The 21,653-nt window shown below is 41.4% G+C and overlaps 6 protein-coding genes across 6 annotated transcripts; 3 read left to right on the forward strand and 3 right to left on the reverse strand. All coding sequences in view use genetic code 12, as the record gives it.

Annotated features, from left to right (window-relative positions):
• Positions 1-1,403: 1,403 nt before the first annotated feature.
• PICST_31393 (pH-response regulator protein) lies at positions 1,404-3,035 on the forward strand (the record flags this gene model as incomplete). Its single annotated transcript, XM_001384057.1, has 1 exon — positions 1,404-3,035. The coding sequence occupies one exon, from the start codon at positions 1,404-1,406 to the stop codon at positions 3,033-3,035; it is 1,632 nt and encodes a 543-aa protein (XP_001384094.2).
• A 396-nt stretch (positions 3,036-3,431) lies between these two features.
• Positions 3,432-4,508, reverse strand: PICST_58577 (T-SNARE affecting a late Golgi compartment protein 2; the record flags this gene model as incomplete). Its single annotated transcript, XM_001384391.1, has 1 exon — positions 3,432-4,508. The coding sequence occupies one exon, from the start codon at positions 4,506-4,508 to the stop codon at positions 3,432-3,434; it is 1,077 nt and encodes a 358-aa protein (XP_001384428.2).
• A 247-nt stretch (positions 4,509-4,755) lies between these two features.
• Positions 4,756-7,872, reverse strand: PICST_67546 (O-dinitrobenzene, calcium and zinc resistance protein). Its single transcript, XM_001384392.1, has 2 exons — positions 5,152-7,872; positions 4,756-5,079 (listed from the first exon to the last, which is right to left on the reverse strand). Exons 1-2 carry the CDS (start codon positions 7,379-7,381, stop codon positions 4,874-4,876), a joined length of 2,436 nt encoding a protein of 811 aa, XP_001384429.2. The 5' UTR covers positions 7,382-7,872; the 3' UTR covers positions 4,756-4,873.
• Positions 7,873-11,708: 3,836 nt separating this feature from the next.
• Positions 11,709-13,064, forward strand: AMN1 (Antagonist of MEN (Mitotic Exit Network); the record flags this gene model as incomplete). Its single annotated transcript, XM_001384058.1, has 1 exon — positions 11,709-13,064. A coding segment is annotated over one exon (1,356 nt), but the record flags the coding sequence as incomplete, so codon positions are not given.
• A 3,491-nt stretch (positions 13,065-16,555) lies between these two features.
• On the forward strand, positions 16,556-18,316 carry PICST_31397 (hypothetical protein; the record flags this gene model as incomplete). Its single annotated transcript, XM_001384059.1, has 1 exon — positions 16,556-18,316. One exon carries the CDS (start codon positions 16,556-16,558, stop codon positions 18,314-18,316), a length of 1,761 nt encoding a protein of 586 aa, XP_001384096.2.
• Positions 18,317-18,805: 489 nt separating this feature from the next.
• On the reverse strand, positions 18,806-20,683 carry PICST_58581 (zinc finger transcription factor; the record flags this gene model as incomplete). Its single annotated transcript, XM_001384393.1, has 2 exons — positions 18,806-20,386; positions 20,444-20,683. Coding segments are annotated over 2 exons (1,821 nt in total), but the record flags the coding sequence as incomplete, so codon positions are not given.
• Between the last annotated feature and the right edge of the window lie 970 nt (positions 20,684-21,653).

Below are 21,653 nucleotides of genomic sequence, written 5' to 3' on the forward strand. Positions count from 1 at the left end.
AGACAGAGGATTGATATGGGAGATTCGTAGCTCTGTGGACGCTACTGGGGATGTGCCGTCGGTGGGAGTGGCTCTTTCACGTGATCTGGCATGAGCTGCAGGCGTTGCAGCCGCATGGAGCAGCCGCACGGCGGTAGGAGTCCCACAATTTTGCAGGAGGGAGAGCGCGTCGCGATCTTTAGCGAGGAAGGGAGTAGGAATGGCTGGACAAGAAGGCGAAGTAGATGTCAAGGCGTGGGGCTTAGGAATGGGTAATGGTAGGTAGGAATTGTGAAAGCTGATAGGAGCAGGAATTGTCACTGAGAGGAGTGGCAATTGTCACTGAGAGGAATGATACTGAGTAATGGAGAATTGTACAATCTCGAGAATCAGCGCAGAGAAATACAGACAGAACAGGAACAGAGATTAGGGAGAAAAGTAGATCAAGACGCCATATTCAGTAGCCTTTAAGCCATCGAGACGTCGGTACAGCCTTCCCTTGTATACTCAGTAGTTGGAACGGCAGTCTGTTGTGACCTGTTAATTAGCTGCCTACTCTTTTCTCGTAAAACTTACTTAGTATACTCGAACTGGAACGAAATTTCAGTCGCCAATTTAAGAGTTATCACATCAGACAAATCCACAACAAGTCCAAAACATGGCTACCAAGCAACAGCCGTGGGAAACCGTTGGGTGCTAGCATTATCTCTCGTAACAGCTGGCTCTATGTGGAGCCGTAGGGAGGTGTCTGGGGCTGTGACGACTCTAATAATGTCTCCTATTCTCAGCCATAGCGTTCCCCCCTTATCGCTGAACCCCTATCTCGCGAAAAAAAATATACGGCTGCTGTGTGTTTTTTGTTTGTTTGTGGATTATCGCTTTTCTGAGAATCCAGCTTTTGATTTTGGGTGCTACTTTTTTCGTTCTTTTCTGATTTCTCTTTTTCTCTTGTTTTACTGCTGTAGCTGGAACTTGTCACTTACTGCTTCTTCTGCTTGACTCGTAGTATAACTTTGTCGTCTGCGAATCTTACCCTCGCTTAGATCCTGATCTACTTCACAAAGTAGCATTCTGCCACAGTGAATACTCGTTGTCATTGCAATAGAATATACTCCTATTGGCACCCACTCCCACTGAAATATTGGCTGGCCGTCGTATCATTACATATTGTTCATACTGTTCATATTGTTCACATTGATTCGTAGGGAAACTCGTCGTACTGAACTTCATTGCCATAATAGAACTCAGCTCGCCCACTTGACAGTAATCGATACTGCTCCTACTATTGAAACACTGCTACGCCCATCACATTGATTTGTACATTGTCTTCTGAAAAACATTGATTTGATATCGTATATTATATCGTATACTGATCCACTACTTTCGTCTTCTCCACATTCGCTTAATACTTGCTAGCCTCCAAAATGGCATTCAGACCAGGCTTCCATTCCGTGGCTTTCGTGCTAATTCTCGTATCGTTTGTGTTTCTCCTATTGGCCACCATCTCGCCTCCGGTGGTCTCGACATTTGCTTTGTCGAAAACCAGCGACTACGTCTACGGCATCTTTGGCTTCTGTACAAACTCTGGCTCAAAGTGTAGCACTGCTACGTTCCCGTATTCACTCAGCGATGTCGATGACAAGACTGACAATTGGTTGTTAGCCAATTCCTCCAGAGACAACTTGGCAAAGGTCTTCATCATTGCACCCATTTCTCTTGGTGTCAACTTCATCTTGCTTGCGTTGATTGTGGCTGCCCACTTCACCGCTAAAACCGTGACCATCTTTGCTATAATCCTCAACTTCATCAGTTTCATCGTCACTACTCTTGTGGCCGTAATAATAGTCGTCGTCTTCTATCCCAATGTTGCCTGGACAGGCTGGATTCTCATTGGTGCAGCAGCTGCCAACTTGATCTCCATCGTATTCTTAGCTCTTGCCGCCACTATCGGTAGCGACGATAACGACGTCGACGATCTCGACAGTGCTGAAAACAACTTGACTAATTTTACCGTTCTTGAGAACAAATTCAACAACGTGAGCTCGTATGGCAATACTAGTAATCTTGCCGGTGGCTTCAAGGGTCCTACTACATCGTATTCTGCCAACAACACCTTTGACACCTCTAGTATCGAAAAGGATTATGATTTTAAACAGCAACAGGCAACGGCCGTAGACACTACCAAGCCTTTCCAGCCATATGCCAACACTCTGTCGTCTATCAATAAAACTGTCAGTAACAATTCACTTTACAACACGAAGCCTCAGACAGTAAACGATTTCACAACAAAACAAGCCTCGATCAACGGTTCCGCGTATTCAGAAGGATCGCAAGTTGGCTCCAAGGCCAGTTTGAACAATAGCAGTGGTAACAGACAGCCTCGAGTTAATGGTGCTCCGTATCCGCAGTCAGCACAGCCTGATAAATATAGCAGCGTTTTTGAGCATCATCCGGAAGTCGAAGGCCACAAGCCTTTTACGGAGTTGGACGACTATGATAACTTCGACGATGATGATGCCGTGCCTCTCAACAGAAACACTCCTCCTGGATCTAACGACTCAGATGTGGACTCCGACTTTACAAGTGTTTCCCAAAGAGCTGTCAATCCTAACTATAACAATTACTATGGACAACCGGCCCCCCAACAACCTCAACAATCTGGAAATGGATACTATGCAATGACCCCACAAGGTCCTTCTGGACAGTATCCTCATGTGCAGCAGTACCAGCCTCATTACCAACAGCAATCTCCTCCTCAACCAGGTCCTGGTGGATATTTCGGTGGTTCGAATGGCCCTGGGGCTTACTCTAGACTCGGCCAGCCTGTTCCTCTGCAACGGTCTACGGTGTCTGACAATGTGTTGAACGCAAACCCAGACTTCAACTTGGTAGGGCCCAGAAGAAGAATGCAACCAGGCTTTGTTCCAGTAGCTGCTAGATACAATGCTAACAAATCTGCGGCTGCTAGCTCATTGATGGGCAGAGGTGGAGCTCCTGGCAGTGGTGGGGCTCCTAGGCATGCTGCTAGTGGACCATATGGAGGCTCTATTCCATGAGACTGGAAGAACTCAAGAAGTCACTGGTTGATCTCTGTATTATAGACTTTTATTTACGTTTACTTCTATGGTTGACTATCGATTTATATAATTCTGCCGACTGTGTTTTAGTAATAATTTGTTGTTCAATACATGCAAAAGATAAAAAGTGCAGTAAGAGACGTAGGTACAGATTCGATAACATATTCTACATACAAGTATAAGAAATTGTACTATTATCAGAATAGAGGTCGCTATGCACTTGCAGATATATTAATATACTGTTGTATTCACATAAACTTCTGTACTTTTGCTGTGGCTAGTTGCTATAAGTAGTCTCAAGCAACTATATGGTTCCATATAGATAGATGGTATCTAGATCTCATTGTTCTCTTCATTCATTATATATTAGATCTACTATATCACATTACTGCCTTCGACAGGTTTATCTATGGTAGGTCGATCTGGTATACTTTGCTGTGGGGGGTGTTTTGGTTTCTCTACAACAGTAGTGCTTCCATGAGGCTTCACCAACACGATGATAAAAAGAACGAACACGATGAGACTCATCAAGAAGATGATTTTACACTTGGTTGTTCTCTTCTGGTAATGTTTGGCTTTAATCAACTCCTTGTCTGACTGTTTCAAGTCATGTACTGTGTTCTGTAGGTTGTAATCTATTCTGTCTAACAAACTTCCCTGATCTACGACAAGACTCTCCATCTCTTTGAAGATAGTCAGAATCTCAAGAATTCCCATGGCCAACTTCGAAATTTCTTGTTCTCGTTGATGTAAATAACTCTGATTCAGATTTCGTTGTGTTTGTTGAAGAACCTGTTTCAGATAGTTTTCGATTTGTTGAGATCTGTCGATTTCTTCATCTAGTAATGTGTTTGTGTCCATACTCGTTCTAGAAGTAATGAGCGAATCCATTTCATCTTCATCGTCTCGCAAGAACTTGATGTAGTTATTCTGAAGGTTCCGGAAAATGAGCGAACTGTCTTGAATCTTCGTAGCATATGTTTTCTTAAAGTTGTTCAAGATTTCCAAGTCGTTTTCTGTGTAATTCAAGCCTAAACGGTCATGATTCACATTCAAATACTCAAATTTTTTCACGAGTATATAGCACTTTTCAAATGTTTTCAAGATGTCGTAGTTCAAGTTTTCAATTCGAGACTCTAATGACTTCTTGTCAGATTTATTCACTATGATAAGTCTCTTGTAGAGAGCCAGCAACTCATTGGTCTCTCGTTTAATCGTGACTAAATGGGAGTCCAACTCTTGGGCGATGTCAAAAAGGGAAGGAATCACCGGTTTCATTTCAATTCCATCATCAGTATCACGGTACTTGTTGGTTTTCCTTCTACTCTGTTGGTTTATCAAGCCTTCCTCTTCTTCTATGAGAGAATCAAAACGTGACTCATTGGTTGTCCGGATGGCCCGCGGAATCGTCCGCCTATATGAGAGAAAGAGATTGGTACGGTCTCGAAACATTTTGCTAGCTGATTGCTTAATTGGGTTTAATTGTAAAAATAGTAGTTGTTAGAGATTTGTATAGTGGCACAGACTATAAGTTTGGGTGATTACGTAATAATTCCACTTTTGCTACGTAAGCCAAGAAAACACATTATGGCTGCGAAATCTATCCCTAAAGTAATCCTGATTTTATCATTTCAGGAGTATGAAAATACTGTTACGCCAATACAAATTTATATAAAAGATTAGACTATGATTATACTGTGTTTTAATTTGTCTATTAATAGTTTACTCCATTCTTTACTTTGTTTATATAGTATCATATCTACCGTGTATGTCTTTTCCAATATGAATATTCGTCTTCTTGTTCTTTATTTCTATCATCATTTTTCTTTCTTTTCCTTTTTTCTGTTCAAAAATTGTAAGTTGTGTAAACTCAAACTGGAAGCGGACTTCATGGGTGCTCCATTGGCAGCTGCACTTCTGTCAGCTGCACTAGAAGAAGGCTTGGTTTTCAAACTGGACGTCGACTGTGTATGGAGCATCAAATGAGAAGGCAAGTCTTGTGTTTTAAAAGTGCTGTTATGCACTGGAGAAGTTGAAGGATGCGGCAATGGTGTCATTGAAAACACAGCAGAGCCAGAGTGTAGAGCAGAAATACCTATAGGAGATGTAGACGGCTTCGGCAGATGAGCATTCAAACTAACACCACTGCTTCCATTACTGTTGCTTCCACTACCAACAAGACTTCTCTTAGATGAGGATCTGGACAATCCAGCTAGGTTGGAAGAAGAGACGTTACGAGAGTTTGAAGGTGACGAGTTGCCGGAAGACAAATTGCGCAAGTTTGCGCTACTAGACCCACGCGACAATAACGATCTGTTTTTAAATGTAGTCTGCTGTGGCACAGGACTGGGTCTCATTTCTTCAAACCTCTTGTTCACTTCAGCAAGATTAATCTGGGAACCAGGCAATGGTGGCTCATACATTGGTGCAAGTACTATTTCCTCTGCATCTCCCTTCAAGGCTTCATTATAGGATGGAACCTTAGATAAAGTATCTGTGCTCAAGTTTACGTCAGAATTAATTCTGGAAATGTGAACAGGTGATCCTACACTCGAAGAAATTAATTGGTTATAAGACGAGCCTGTTCTAGCCATTGCTGGTCTGTACGAGCCAGAGCCCAAACTTCTGGAGAAGTAATCGCTGTGGTCCGCCTCCCCGTCAAGATTGAAAATGGCTCTGTTTTCTTGAGGAGTACCGGGAAGTGAAGAAAAAATAGGAGATCCGGGTTCAGAAAAGTCCTGAACTTGTCGTTGCAAACTCAACTGTCGCAAGTTCTCGTTCAACTGAACACTGTCTAATGGAGACATAGCAAAATGCAGATTTACTTCGGAAGCCGGACGTTCAAATACTCTAGGAGTGGAAGCACCGGAATTTACTGGAGATTCTACAGGAGACACATCTGACCATAAGCGATCATAAATATGTTTCTCGTACACTGGAGGAGCCATGAAGCCGTTGAAGTTGGTAGCCGAGTTGTTGTTGGATCTTCTCAATTCGCCTCTTTCAGCCTGTGCCTCTGCCATGTCGCTCAAGCTGGTGTTGCTGGCACTATGAAGATCGTTGGTGAATAATTCTTCTTCCTCCGGAGGCACGCCATGCTCATTTGGAGGATGAGAAGCAACTTCCTCGGGATCATCGTGGCTAGCTCTGATTGTCACAAAGGGAGAAATGAACAACAGAATGGGTAACGAAGCTCTAAGCTCGGATACATGTCCGTCTGGATTTACCAAGCCTATGACAAACTTGATCTTGTGTCTGACCTTCAAGTTCGAGAAAATATCGCAATCCTGAGTACATTTCGACAAGCTGAGTGGTACACGCAAGAAGGTGTCGACTTCCCATTTATCCATCTGGAAGTTTGGGTCGTTTTCCAGAGGTCGTGGAATCGACTTCTCACATACAATACGTTCGGCATTGTATGCTGGAGGAAGATACCCGAAATACGAGTAGTACTCTACCAACTTGATGGAAATGTCTCCTAATCTCAACCCTTTCAACAATGGCACCAACATGAAACTAATGGGAGTACCTGAACCAATAGCTATAGCTTTACAGGGAACATTTAACGAGTATTCCACCTTCTTGGGCCAAGTATTGTCTACAGCTACAGTTTCTGTCAATTCAGCAGCGTCAGTGGTCAATGTCCTAATAACTCTTATGTGTCTTTTGGCCACCATAGGTGCGTGAAACTTACCTCTGTCGATTGTTGCTTCAAGACGATACACCAACGAAGCACCAGGCAAACCTTCTACTGATTCAGGCATGTCTCCGGGAAGTACAGCACTGAATGGAAATTCATAGTTACCTGCAACTAGGATATGGTTTCCAGGTTTGGGGGAAGCAGACAAGTTTGTAGACGATGCCGAATTTGACAACGCCATACCTGTCAATTGCAAATTGGAAGAAGACCTCAGGAGAAAAGAAGAACCCAAGTTTTTCAACGAAGAGGCAGACTGGTTTCTGCTGATACCTACAGATGGGGTTGCTTGCGACGAGTTGTCGTACAAGTTGGTGAGGTACAGGTTGATTTCTACATTGTCCCACACATATTCGTAGACTTTCTTGGAAAACTTGGTTGGTTTGGTAAATTCCCCTTTTGTTGTCTTATATGAGTCCTGCCAACTGAGTCTGAGATTGGCATACATTCTCAAGGTGAATTTCTTGATCGATAACGGTTCATTGAGAGACAACATGATTTTTCCAGCCAACAATGCTGATGCCGCATCCTGTGCATTTCCCTTGAGTACCAACACATCGTGGTCGAGGTTCTTCAACCGGATATCAAACAAAGAGGCCGTTTTAGATGAAGTCAGTTTCTTAGGCATTGTGGTGCGATGAGATTAAACAAAAGAAACGAAACTGGAATATGAATATGAATGCAAAACGATGCTGTAATAGCTATATCTGAAGTCAACAGTGACAAAGATGAAATGTCAAAGTCTTTATTATCTGTGATATTGAATAAACAAACCTGAAAAAAACTGTGTTGTTCCAATCTGAATGCTGATAATATAGAAAACAGTATGTTGATATGGATGAATATGGCTCTGTAGTTTTGTGTATCTGGAGAAAGCAAACTAATGGTGCTGCAATAAAGTCTCCAGTATAAACCTCAGGAATTCTACTGCTCTTCTTTAAAAACTTCAACAAAATCTGGATTCACTTTCCTTCTTCTGTTATTTTTTCAAATATCTAATATTGCCTAATAGATAAGATTCAGATAGCAGTCTAGCGAGATGACGGCAAATTCTCCTTTCTTCACTCAAAACTTGTAAGTGAAACCTATTCAATGGCGAATCCCAATCCAGATCTCCTGCTATACTATAGTGACAACGAAAGAAATTAGATATTTACACAAGGAGAACTCTTGTGATGACACCTAAAGGCTAACTTCGAGCCCCTTCGAGTTATGTATGTGTCACGTGCACCGCGTCGCGCTGAATCTCAGCGAGATTTACAAATGGGCTGCTCGATGGGGGCTTGCCGGAAAAACTTCTCCTGCAACATATATAGGGTTCGGAATAACTACTGTGTATGGAAAGGCAAAACCACAGTAACACTATCTAATAAGTTTGGAAGAACACTTTATGCGATTAGACCGAAAATTTTTCAGAGCAGATAACACCGCCGCACGTTGATTCGTTGCCGGCGCGTTTCTCCTATTCCACGGTCATCCCTTTGGTCTGGAGCCTCCTTGACCAAAAATTTTTCATTTTCTTCGTTATCGAGGTTACAAGACTTTTGGCCTCAGCGATGGCAGAGCTATTCTAGGAAGGGAAGGTGGTAGAGAAAATTTGTTGCGCTGGCGATGGCGTCGAATTAAGATAGCAGTACGTTGGAAGGTGGCAGGGTCCTGCTGCTTATGTTGTGTTTAAGCTTGTGATGCAGAATAGGGCAACGTGCATTTTAAATGGTAACATGCGATCTCGATATAAATTTGTAGGCAACACATTTGTCAGACTAAAGATTAATTTTTTTGCTTTCGATTAAGTTTTTGCTTCATTTTCTTAGCTTGCTATCTTTTTTTACCTTCCTATCTTTTTCTTACCTTCCTATCACTTTATTGCCTTTCTAAGGATCCTTTTTCTTGGGGCTTTGCTTATTCTCTTGGTACTCGATCTCGTAGACGTCACCATTTAAATTTGTGGCATTATTTACTGGTGTTTTGAACTTGTTCTTCACCAAATGCGTATGACTTAGATATTTTGTCATATGTTTAGATTTCGTATCCACACTCCACCTTGGCTTCATCTTGTTGTGTTGTGAGTACTTAGTAGATATCTTGAATGGCATATTCACTCTCTTAAAGACATTCATAGATTAGCGTAGGAACCTTCTAAACAAATTCCTTAACCTAATGGTCCAACGATGGCTATGTCTAAATCACTTTCGTCACGTGGCTATAAGTAGCAATTATTGATTGCAATCTAGCAAGGTTTGGGTACGAACTTCCACATCTAAACGTGGACAGTAATCTCAATCGCGGATCTTCAAGCTAGTAGCACTCAGCTCTGATAATATTCCATTTTGAACGTAATCCTGTGGCAGTGTGGATGCCGATATTCCACTATTGGATTGGTTCCAGTAACCTAGAAAGCCAAAACTGGGTTATTCTACCAATGCAAACTAGATATTTTCCTTAAATAGTATTTTCGGTTTACAGACTCTTGCAAAAAGTCGCCGATCATACCAGATGAGAGCATTTTGAATGTGCTGTTAGATTATTTTGCCAATACCAAGTCACCAAGCCCTCTTTCCAAGACCTGGTCGAGACAATATTGGAAAATAATTCTTGATTATCTCTACTTGACAGAATAATTTTCTAACTCTTCTCTAATAACTTTATTTCTTAAACTGGAGTACGTGGTTAGTTCTAAGCTATTCTTATATTTTGCAACTTTGCTAAAAATACGGCTGCTTTGCCAATCCAAATCTAGTAATTTTGTGTCGTAAACAGTGATTGGTAGAAAATCTGACATATTTGGAACAATGTCCGAAACTGCTGGTAAGTTTCCACGTGAGATAAAATGAACGTTCAACTACATCCCGATTACAGAGGGACCACACAATGATGCTGGAACACGAAAAAATATGAGGCCCTTAAAGGAATTTCAGGCTTTGCAAGAAGATTTTAGCAGAGTTTACGAGAGTCTATATGTTAGTGTGGAAGCTCTAAACAATTGTGCAAAGTTCAACGCACTGTCCAACAATGAGAATAATATTCGTAGATAGCAAGATCCCTCCATTCATTCCTTCAACACAAATGGGATTGGACAATAATAATGACAAAACGTTGCCAGCTTCACCAAATGATACAATAAACCACTTCCATTGTATTTCGTTTCACTTAGTTACGTCCTCTTATTACTGGCTGAGTAGAATCCTCTACCAGCGGAATGTCAATTCGCAAGACATAAATTCCCATTCTGGTCAAGCGAATTTCGTTAAACGTAGGAGTAACCAGGATCTTCCCATTGTCAGAAATTCTAATCTCCAAAAACCAGCACTATATTTACGAGCTTAACTATGGGGAAATCACGTGCCGCAGTACCAGCCACACAGATCTCTTAGGAAACGATGCATAACCGATTAGACTAAGTAGCTGGGGAAAGGACATGATGAGGTTCTCTCCAAGGGGGCCATATGTTTCCCCTTACTGAGAGCCAGTAGCTTTCGAAGCTTTTATTGACAGAATCTTTCTTCGACATAGATGTGCTTCTTGATATAGCTAAATTCCATTTTCTTTCCTGAGATTTTAGCAGAGAACAGTAGAACTTATTTTTGGCTTTGACACTGTCCGTAGAAATTGAAAAAATTGTATTTTTCATTTGTGGAATTTGACCTGAACGCTTTCTGGTTGTTATCGTTACCAGTGTATACTGTTGGGGTCAAAACGAAAATAAAAATTAAAGTTTGTGTGCACTGTCACGTGGAATCTAAGTATTTATAAATATTGCGTGCAAGAAAATAATCTTTTCGTGTAACTATTTTTCATGCATGCCGCAACTGACAGATGCCTCTCCAACGAATTAGGAAGCCAGCCACTCCAAAGTAGGTTCTATGCTGGTTTCTAAGATCCATGTAGTAAGTAAGCCATCTGATATTACTTGTTCCTAATGTGATCCAGGCAGGGGTTGCTGCCTCCTCGCGTCTCTTGGTGTCGCAATTTGTTCGTCTAGACAGAGGGCTGGTTAACTTCCTTTCTACGATGAGCGAAGCTTGAAAATGTTCATTGACAAGCAACACTTTTCTTCACCGTCCATTGGTATCAAGTCATATATATATTCCAGTTGAGCCCCTTTGTTGCTTTGGAGGTTTATTGTTGATCGGCTCTTTACATAACCTTATCCTGCCATTTTCTTGGTTGTTTAGTAAACTTACCTACCAATCTCATCAACCTGGAGGTGACACTTACATCAGCCACCGTCACCGACCAACATCACCACCACCATCATCATCATCACCATCACCATCACGAAACAATAGTGGAGTCATTGGCTTGAGATTCACTACTAACTTCTTTTGATCAACCAACAAACACTCGTATCAAACACCCACGACCACCGCTTGTTATAAAAGTTTATCACAAGGCGAACACCCAGCATCAACTTCACTCACCGTAGTCTATCATTAATTTACAAACTGTTCAGCCATTCTTTCATTTCATCTGATAACAGCACATACTGTTTGATATCGTCTAATTCATCTAATTTATTTCCTTTCAGGGCCCTGCAGCAGCGTTATCAACATATTGCTGCTTTCACTCACATAATTTCGCATTCGACTTCACAACTCAAGATGAAACTTACATCCACAAACAGTACTCTGCCTTTACCTTATGCAAGCGACGTTGATAATAAAATATATGAATTTCAACCTCTCCTTGATCTGACGGATGATATTCCGTTTTCTCCAAAGAGGGCAAAGTCTGTTTCATACAAATATAATCATAGGGTCTTTTCCGGTTCTTCTGGTAGCTCAGCATTGTCTGCTATGTCTTCTACGATGACTTGCAGTCCAAAAAGATTTACAAGAAGACGGGTGAGATCGTTAGCATGTTCTACATTAGTTGGTCCTTCCCAGAACTATCAACAATATTCTACAAATCTCGGCGATTCTGAATTCTCATTTGATTCAAGTTATTCTTCGCCATCATCTGCTTCAGACATTTCTGATCTCGAATCCTTACCAGATTTGACTGAAGATGATACAACGCCAAATAGTTCACCTGTCAAAAATTCTGTTACTAGGAGTTACTACTTCAGTGATTTGAAGGCTTCTTCACTTAAAAATATACTAGATGGCTTGGAAGAACCACCCAAAAATACTCCTTCCATCTTTGAAATCCCTGAAATTGTTCACAAGATTCTCGAATTCGCTGATATTAGCAACACAGTCATTCCTCAAGAAACCACACCTACTAGGAGAAAACCATTATCATTCAACCACGCATTGCTAATTCATGGGGATAAGAATCAAGCAGAATTAGCACTCCGTGAACAACTTCCGGAAGACAGAGCTCTGAAATCATATTCTGGAGTTTTATTTAACTGTTTGCAAGTCAACAGATTATTTAACCAAGTGGCTACGGAAATTATTCGCAAGAAGTTCTTATTCAGCAACGAATTTCAATTTTTTCAATTCATTAATAACATTCCATCTATTCAATTCAAGCCAACAGTCTTTGTCCTTCACAAATTGTTTCAGGTTAAGCAACAGGCATTAGACAAGATAACCCCATACATAGATTTTGCTGACTTGGAATGGCTAGAACTATACATGTGTCCTAAATTGCTACCAGGAAAGGAATTTTTCAAGAACAGCCGCAAATTGAAGAAACTAGTAATAACAGGTTCCAAGGTGGTAGACGATGAATTCTTGAGATACGTTGGTGAATGTTGTCCAAACTTAGAAGTCTTGGATATTCGAGCCTGCGAACTTGTATCTGATGCTGGAATCTATCAAATAGCTAAAAATACTAGCAAACTAACAACAATTAACTTGGGAAGGAAACAGAAGGGATTTCTTATCACCGACCATGGTGTGACCAAGTTAATTAGCAATAATACTAATTTACATACTGTTGGTTTGGCTGGGTGCCATATCACAGATAACATTGTGTGGGAATTAGCTATACGTTGCAGCAATTCACTTCAACGGTTGTCACTCAACAATTGTCCCATGATCCTGAATCAATCAATCCCTTCTATTTTAGGTAGTGGGACGAATTACTTTCATAAACTTTCAGTACTTGAGTTGAGATTCAATTTACAACTCCAGTATTGGCAGCCTATAATTGAGTTCAAACGAAGACAAGAAAACAGAGGTATTTCGTTGTTGATTGAGGTTTGTGAAACGTTAATGTTAAGAGTTAGACAACAGGAGATGGAAATGGACAAGCTTATTCTGCAGAGAATCTTCAGAGATATTAGAGATTGGGCCAACGACACCAATGATGGAGATGTTCTGCATGAAGATTTACTTAGAACTAGAAGGATAACAGCATAACGAAGAATATACATTCTCGTATTAGAAGTGTACATTTGTATTTTCAGTAGAACAAGTTAACTTGTTGTAAAGGGGATTGAATGAGAAGTTCAGCTTTTGAGCTCTATAATCGCATAGGATTGCAATGTGTAATTTTGAATGTGTAATTTTGAATGTGTGATGTTTTGGAAATGTTGCTGATAAGAGAGGTGGATTTGTCTGATGTATGTGTTATCTAGCATACTTAGAAAATTGCTTAAAAATATTTGCGCTTGCAATAATGCAAGTCAACTAAAAAGTTAATTTTAACAATTTTATGAGTGTCCATTATGTAAAAAGATATATGGAGATTACTAGATACACACAGTTGTTAGGAAAGAGTTGTGATGTCAATTTGATAATGAATTGTTAATTTCTCAAAATAGTATTTTTTTGCAACCAAAAAATACTTTGTGCAGTAAACTTTGCATTTAGTAAATAAAGATCCACACTTCGAAAACTACCAATGTACAGAAATCGTAGATCTTGTCAGTTTCAATAGAGCTGGCTAAACCCATAGTATTTTGTTTCCTTTTCCTAAAAATTTTATGCTTTTTATAAATCTTTAAAATATTTTAGCATATTTAAAATTAATTTGTGAAGTTTAGCAAATATATCGAAGAAACTAAAATGACAATGAGAATACAACTTAACATACATGAAGCCATAAACAATTGGCAAGAGTGTAGAGGAAGAACGACGAATCGAGGAGACTGATTGCAGCTTTTAATTGAAAATTGATAATATAGTCTTGTAGTGCTCCGTAGTAACTACTGGTGAGGCTATTGGTACTTTGATATTCCTATCCAAGTTCCAATATCCCCTTAACGTTTTGGCTTCGACTCAACACACAATGAAGCACGAAGAGTAGGCACGTGTACTGGCGGTCCAACAGAACAGAGAAAGGGTCTATTGCCAATCCCTGAAAGCCAGAATTACGAGCCAATAATAATGCTAAGCTAGCGAGAACTGAAGACTCCGATTGAAGTTGTCGTTGTTTGTTAGCTGCGAGAGTGAACCCTTCGAGTATGTAAAAAAATGCAAACCTGGTAGATGGTTACGGCGACAACGGGCTGTGATACACACTCTACACATCCAGCTGCCATGCCTATCCCCAGTCGCATTACATTCATCAACAAGGCAAGAAGTACGCATTGATCATAGAGTAATTAGCCAGCAGTCAGAGGATAGTTTATGACGGGAAGTTTATCATTTTCATTCCAATGTAGACACACAATATTGTATCTATTACTGGTAATTCTGTTTGACTCCTCCAAAACTCGCTGGTAGCCAAAGCTTCAGAATGAGAAACTAGAAACGACATAAATACGATTGTATTAGCAGTATGCGCTGCTTCGGCATATAGTTCTTCCTTTGTCTTCTGCAATTGTAGGTTCCAACTACAAGTACTGCTCCTACGCCAAATGGTTGCAATCTTTCAAGAGTTGGAACATTTATTATTGAATGAAACTAGTATATTTATTAGCTATCAAACTATTGAGATAAGCATTCAAATATCGAGTGAAACACAACTCTTTGAGAGCAGCAACTCTTCCATAGATATCTCAAAGAGAAGTTCACATCTATAGTTCCATTCGTTGCATACTTTTTTGCATAAAATATATTGTACTGTCTAAAGCGTTTTCCTTAACAAAACAATCATCGAAAATAAGACAATAACGAAAGTGAATAGCTTCTAATATGAAAAGTATTTTAACAAGCAATAAAAGCTAATTGTACTAGTAACAAAGCGAGTATCCATAATTTTGGAAGAACGAGTCGGGGCGAATTGGATTTGTGTTTCTTGTTTCGTTCTTGCTCTGTAAAAAAATATCCACATTCATAGAGTACTCTGTAGATCTCAGCCGAAGAGTTATGCATGGTTATATTGAAGTTGCCACAGTCGAAGAATGATTTATCGTTTGGGCTTGGGTTTAGTCCTAGACCTTCACAATCGTAAGCGACGCCATTGAGGTTACATAGACCTCCTTTACTATACCCACAATCGTAAGCGACGCTATTGAGGTTAGTGTCATTAACAGGAATAGTAATGTTTGCGTAACCACAGTCATAGACTAATTCATCAACATTTGGATTGTATGGTTCCAGAGTCCCTTCTTGGAATGGTAGGGCAAAATCAGACATTATCAACTATTGATTATTTAATTATAAAAATACACTGTTTTGCAAAAATTTTTGGAGACTTCGAAGAATTAATTTAAAGGTGTCGAGATATCATTCTAAAGGTCATCTCTTGTTAATTATATGGCCACAAAATCAATTAGAGCCAATAGGAAGAAGAGTGCCAAGACTAGTCAAAGCTTCCATGTGCGGAGCTCAAGAGATGAGCCAATGGAATCTTGTTGCGGCATGGTTCTTCTTTCCTGTATTGATGCCTGTCAGTTGCAGGGTAATACGATATTTGGTTAAGAGCTACGAGAAGTAGAGAAGTATACATCCATCTCGAACCAATCTGAGAGAGACAGAGAGACTATTATCACGACGTAGTTGAATCAACTTTGAAATGAAGATTTTGTATGTTGAGCTTAATAAGTATACAATATCTCTATCCAGGGGGGCTTATATGTGGCTTAGTACGTAAGAGGCATAGAGGTGTAATTCAATTGAAAGAATTACATTGTTGGAGTATCATTGACTTTTACAAACTACAACCGGAACATTTTCGAAATTGACCTATTCGCGGTGGGATTACGAGGCAGAAAATCCGGGCGGAAGTTGGGGGATTTACGTGCATGACTGCTCCCTTTGTTCCCAGACTGGTTCTGTTTACGGGCGCAAGTGGAATGTCGTCTCATCAGCATTGTGCGACATCCAACACACGGCATTGTTTCGGAGGCTGCATGTCGTGTGAAATATGTCACGTGCCGAAAGTCTCAGCCCATAAGGAACAGGAAGGCTTTGTTTTTTTTGTGTCCAGAGGGTTCATTGTTCCTTCGGTGTGTGATCATTTAGTCTTCTGTTGTTTAGACGGTTGACAGATTGGTCCTTCGACGAGATCTATTTCCGCTTCCAGAAGTGAGATGTGTTTATAATTGGAGATTGAATTTGTCACTCTCGGTTTAGAACCCCTTCGTATATAACTGGGTTTATATCTGTTATTGTGTTTGTATTTATTTACATTTATTTGTTTGTATATTCCTTCGCCTTATCTCATCCAACCCGTCCATCACATTACTTCTATACTGGGGAACTTTGTGTTTGGTTCTTCTCTGCCTCATTTCTTGTCGCTACTCCAACCATTCTGTATACCTGACAGCTCCCTTACATAACGGCCACTTGTGCACACTTCTGGAGCTGTTCTGGATTCACAGGAAAAGACAGCATTGTCCTATTTTGATCTTACCGTGTTGATTTTTCACTGACAGTTTACGCTTACACTCGTTTCGTTTTCGTTTGTCTTTCGTTCTGGGTTTGTCGTTCGATTTGGCTATCAAATCTCACACTCGTTTAACATGGCGAAACCAGATCAGGCATCACCGTCTCCAGCCGGTTGCAGGACTCTATCCGAGGATCCGAGCAAGACACACACAATCGTTGCACGAAATGCTAACGACACCTCTACACATAACTCTGCTGGCGATACGAACGTCACCATGTCTTACACCAGTTCAAACATGAACCACGATATGCCTAACGCCAGTATCAATAATGCCAGCACTATTGCCAGTAATGCCATTGGCACTACCAAGTCTATTAGCAACAACGTTACCATCACCGGCAATAACAGCAGCATCACTAATCTCACCACTAACTTCAACAGTAATGGAGGTATCACTAGTTTTCCACGTTCAGATGTTATTCGCTCTACCAACCTCAGTCTCTCGCGTATGAATTCCACTCAAGAACTACTCACTAAACTACCTCTCAAGGACAAGAGCATCGCCATGAATAGCAACCTAAGCAATAATTGCAGTCTAACACTGTTTCCCAAACTCAACTCGTCAGTGCCGACGATGCTCAAACACCAGCCTTCAAAGCTAGACCTCATAGACGACACTACTTTAACTTCACTACCTTTTCCGCCTCCTCCCAAGATGAGAAATCGCAGCTCAACGTCCAGCTCGAATACCCTATCCACCCAGCGGACTTTGGGAGGGTTGGGAATTGCATTACCTGGGGAAGAAAAGGAAAACTTGTTGAATGACGTGGCAAAGCCATCCCTTTCAGCAGAGTCTAACCCTAGCATCACAAACGACAGAAATGAAGCCAACACCGTATTTTCTGAGCAATTCGACATCAACAGCATCGTTGCCCTTGCTAAATGCGAATTCGAAGACGAGTACGAAGAATACGACTATGACGAAGACGAGAGTCAGGACCCCATAGTTCTTGTAGAAGACTACATGTACTCACGAAATGTGGCCGAAACAAGTCTCTTGTCGAGTCCCATGCTGGCGTCGGTCTCGTTTCCGCAAGAGCAAGCCAGAATTAACAAGAAAAAGTCGTTGGCGACGTTCAAGCAGAGAATCAACTCTGCCACTTTGCATAGGCCCCCAGACATAGCTGCCATAGATGTAGACTTAGATGTCGACATTGGTTTCAAGACTGAAACAACCAGCATGTCTGGTGCCTCCTCACTCGCACCTGGCTCTAACGAATTAGCCAAACGTGCTACCAATAAGAGAGCCATTTCAAATGACAACACTATAGTCAAACCCAACGCAGCACGTACAGAAAACCTCGAGGAGATCTTCGGAAAGATTCCAGGCTCGGATTTGTTGAAGTACTGCGATCTCTGTGAAAAGCCGTTGTACGAAATCAGCTCCATCATCAACAACAACAAGAAGTTTAAGGCTTCTAGTAACAGCACAGCCAAGATCAACCGCTTGTATACTGAGTTCATTTGCTGGGAATGCGTAGAGACCTACGAAGACTTCTTCAACGAGTTGTACGAAAACGAGTTGGCAATTGATTCACTGCCTCAGGAATCCGCCAATGTTCGTTTATTGGAGATCTTCCGGTCCATCCAAACGAAATACGACCAACAGCGGCCGTATATATCCAAACTGGCAAATTTCAGCTTTCTCAATCCTGCAAGAAAATTGTCAGGAAAGTCGTCGACTTTCTCCGAAGGATTGATGAACCAGTTGGATTATCTCCGTAACGCAGCCGAAGAAACTCCAAAGAAACCTCCCATCGATTTGGACTGGATCAAAAATCTCCAGTACAAGATACGATGGTGGAGATCGTCAACGTCTCCTACCAACAAATAGCTTAGCATTGTTTATCGACAGTTTACAGACATTGTTTCTACCGTTTGCAATTGTTTGATTGTTCCAATAAACACCATTTTCTATCTAGTATATACACTCACGATAAAACCGACCAAAATATAAATGTAGAAATAAATAACATTGCTGCAAAAGCAGCAGCACAGGAATAACCTCATCTGTTCAATCTCCTCCTCCCAACACAAGATAATCGCCCTGGTATTCGTACTTGAAAGCATCGAGACAGTTATTGGTGGAAAGCACAACCAAGTCTTTCAAGCAGCTTGTGCCCAAGGTAGCTGAGGGCATGTAGCTCAGCTGTGTTCCTAAATCCATTAACACATCTTCATCGTCGGAAGATCCCAGCAGTTCAAGCTGTGGTCTTTCGAAAATCGAAGTGGAAATCTCGTCGAACTCGATTTCTTCTTCGGCTTCCTCTCCCGAACCACCAAGATATATCTCGTGATCGTGATTTTCAGGCAAGTCTTGAGAAAGCGCTTCCTGCAAGAGCTCTATATTTTGAGCCCAACATTTGGCAACCAGATCAAAACGGGCACTGTCCAACAAGATGTCTCTGGCATCGCCAATAGAAGACGTGAGAACAGCCACGTAGTTAGCATCGCTGGCTTGCAGTGCTTTCTGATAGAGGAGAGATAATCCTAAAATCAAGGCAGCGTTGAAACAGACACTCGTGCTAGAGAAGACTTCCTTTCTCTTTTTATTGTGTTCATGGAAGCTCTTCAATAACTTGATCACCAAGAGAGCGACCTTGATGGATATCTTGCTGAAATTCAAGAGCAGAGCATCGTCGTTGAAGTCGCAGGACCGAAATGCAGAAGGGTTCAATTTTCTTGAAACAGCATAAATCAAGAAAGGACGGCCCAATGTCATGAGTCCGTAAAACTGGCTTAAATGTACCAATACGATGTTGTAGTTGTTGGGATGAGTAGGATCCTGGAGGAGGGCCTCGAATTCAGGAGTAATTTTCAAGTCGTCATCCAAAGAATTGGACCATAATCGCGATTCGAGAGCTAACAATTTAGCTCTCTTGACATCGATGCTACCAGAGCGATAAATGTTCTGGACTATGTTCCCATTGATCTTACTTATGCCACAGAGAGCAGTCTGGCAATCTCTCCGTATAGATTCTTCTTTGGAAAGGAACTCTTTCTCTGTCAAGCTTTCAGAATCGTCCCAGTCGTAATCACTTATAGTAAGAGGACGACCCAAATTGAACGATGCTATTCTATCACATATGAAGATACTCTTCCAAAGACGTCTTCTATGAGCGGAAATGCTTACGTCACCACACCGCTCATTAACATGCTTGCGATGCAACCCAAGAGCTTGAGCAATACGGATAGTATTCCCCAAATGTAACCACGACGAACTACGTTGGCTATTTGACAGATAGTAGAAATGCTGCAAGTAGTGAGCCTCGGCAATCCAGAGTTTTTCATCGTAGCAGACATTACGCATTATGTTCTGGGCACAGTCAAAGTATTCAGAGGATTTCAGAATGCCCAATTTTTTGGAGTCCATATCGTTGGAAAATTCAATATATAATGCGCCAATAGCAAGAACCAAATTGAATAGACAGTAACTGTTTTCACGACGAGGAATGTCTTCATCGTAGATGGGATCCACTACCATTTTCTCAAAGTGGTCCATATCAAACACATAGAAAGTATCGTTGATGTTCTCTTTGAATACTTCAATAACAGTATTACACAGCTCTCTTGAGGGCAAGGGCAATCTGGTGAATTGGTGAGAAAACTTTCTCTCCGTCACCACGAACTCTTCCAATGGTACTATGGTGAATTTTGAAATACCCAACGTCTCTGCAAAAAGGGCCCTACACTCGTTGAGGAAGGAGAAAGGAGCGACTTCTCCATAGAAACGTAAGTCTCCGCCGGTGCTTAGAAGCAATCTCAAATGCTTTTCTTCAGGTTTGGGAACTCCTTCAGATACTTCATACAAACGTAAATTCATTTCTGGTTGGAAGGTAGAAGCTAATGTGGACTCAAGATTGCTACAAAGTCCAGACAATGATAATGTAGGAGCCATCGCGGTCTGGAGCATGTGTAATTTTCTAATTTCAGCAAGAGATTGTGTGGCTGGTGGAGGCACTTTCGAGTCCGCAGAAGGCAAGCTACAGTCTGACTCTCCGGAATTGGAATTGGAATACGAGAAAGTGGACTCTGAAGTTGATGACGATGAAGATGTAGGTACAAGTTCCGCTGCCGAACTGCCAGCCCTCAAAGCCTTCATAGATCTTCCTCGCAAAGATCTACCGTCAACCTTGAGGTAAGAGCATTCCAAGGTTCTCTTCTTGCAAAATTGACACGGGAGTTGTCCATTGCACTGATAGGGTGTTAGTGTTTTCAGGTGCTAAATGGAACCTGAAACTGAATCAACTTTTCAGCTGCAGAAAAAAATATGTCAAATATGTAACAGAAAAAACCTTCGGCCGAATCAACCCATGTGCTGCTACACTCTCGTGCTGGCAGGGGTTGGAAAGAAGGAATCAGCGCCGCTGAAAAGAATTGACCAGTCCACATTCCGATTTCTCGTCAGAGTCCGAACGGGCTCCGACTGAGGTTTACATACCTTCATCTTACGCTGCTTGCACACATCGCAGGCTCTCGTGATCTTCTTCCGTTTGGAAGAGGTGAACACTTTAAGTCTTTTGGTGGTATCGGGCATGGTGTTGTTTTTGCCTAGACATACAAAGTGGCCAACCGGTTTTTTAGCGAGTTGGTTCTGGGGTAGACTTCATATATATATCAACTCTAATCTCTATACCAGAAAGTAACTGGGGTAACCGAAGCCTAGGGACTGCCCCACACTTATCCCAAGAGAGTAGTGCATCCAAGGGACGGATGCTTCATTCACACATCCTAACCGAAAGAGTACTGGATGTAAAATCAAGAATAGTGCCGACGATTGTCCCACACTACACTCAGATATGCCCCCAGCCGACGCCATTAGCAAGATGCCGCTCTTTGGCGGGCTTTCAGCGCAAACCGCACCCACCAGTCAGTAGAGAAGCATCGCGAGACTTGCCCAGTTCCCGTTAAAACGAGCTAAGACTCAAGCCCAAGCCGCCATAGCCATTTCAGGTTCAGCACATAGGGAGAAAACGAAACTCTCAACATTTTTGGCTCCTCTAGACTGTGCATCTATTGTTTCACCCTAAGGAGATCGTTCATTGCGGGTGGTCCTCCCTTAGCTGGGTATCCTCGGGAAAGGACAGAGGACGCACTAATATTTTTTTTTTGCTCCCAGAAATGCAACCCTGGACCAAATTGGCCCTAGACTTTATTCTGAGAATTGCTAT

Source organism: Scheffersomyces stipitis, chromosome 4 (genome assembly GCF_000209165.1).
Source record: "Scheffersomyces stipitis CBS 6054 chromosome 4, complete sequence".
NCBI classification, from domain to species: Eukaryota; Fungi; Ascomycota; class Pichiomycetes; order Serinales; family Debaryomycetaceae; genus Scheffersomyces; species Scheffersomyces stipitis.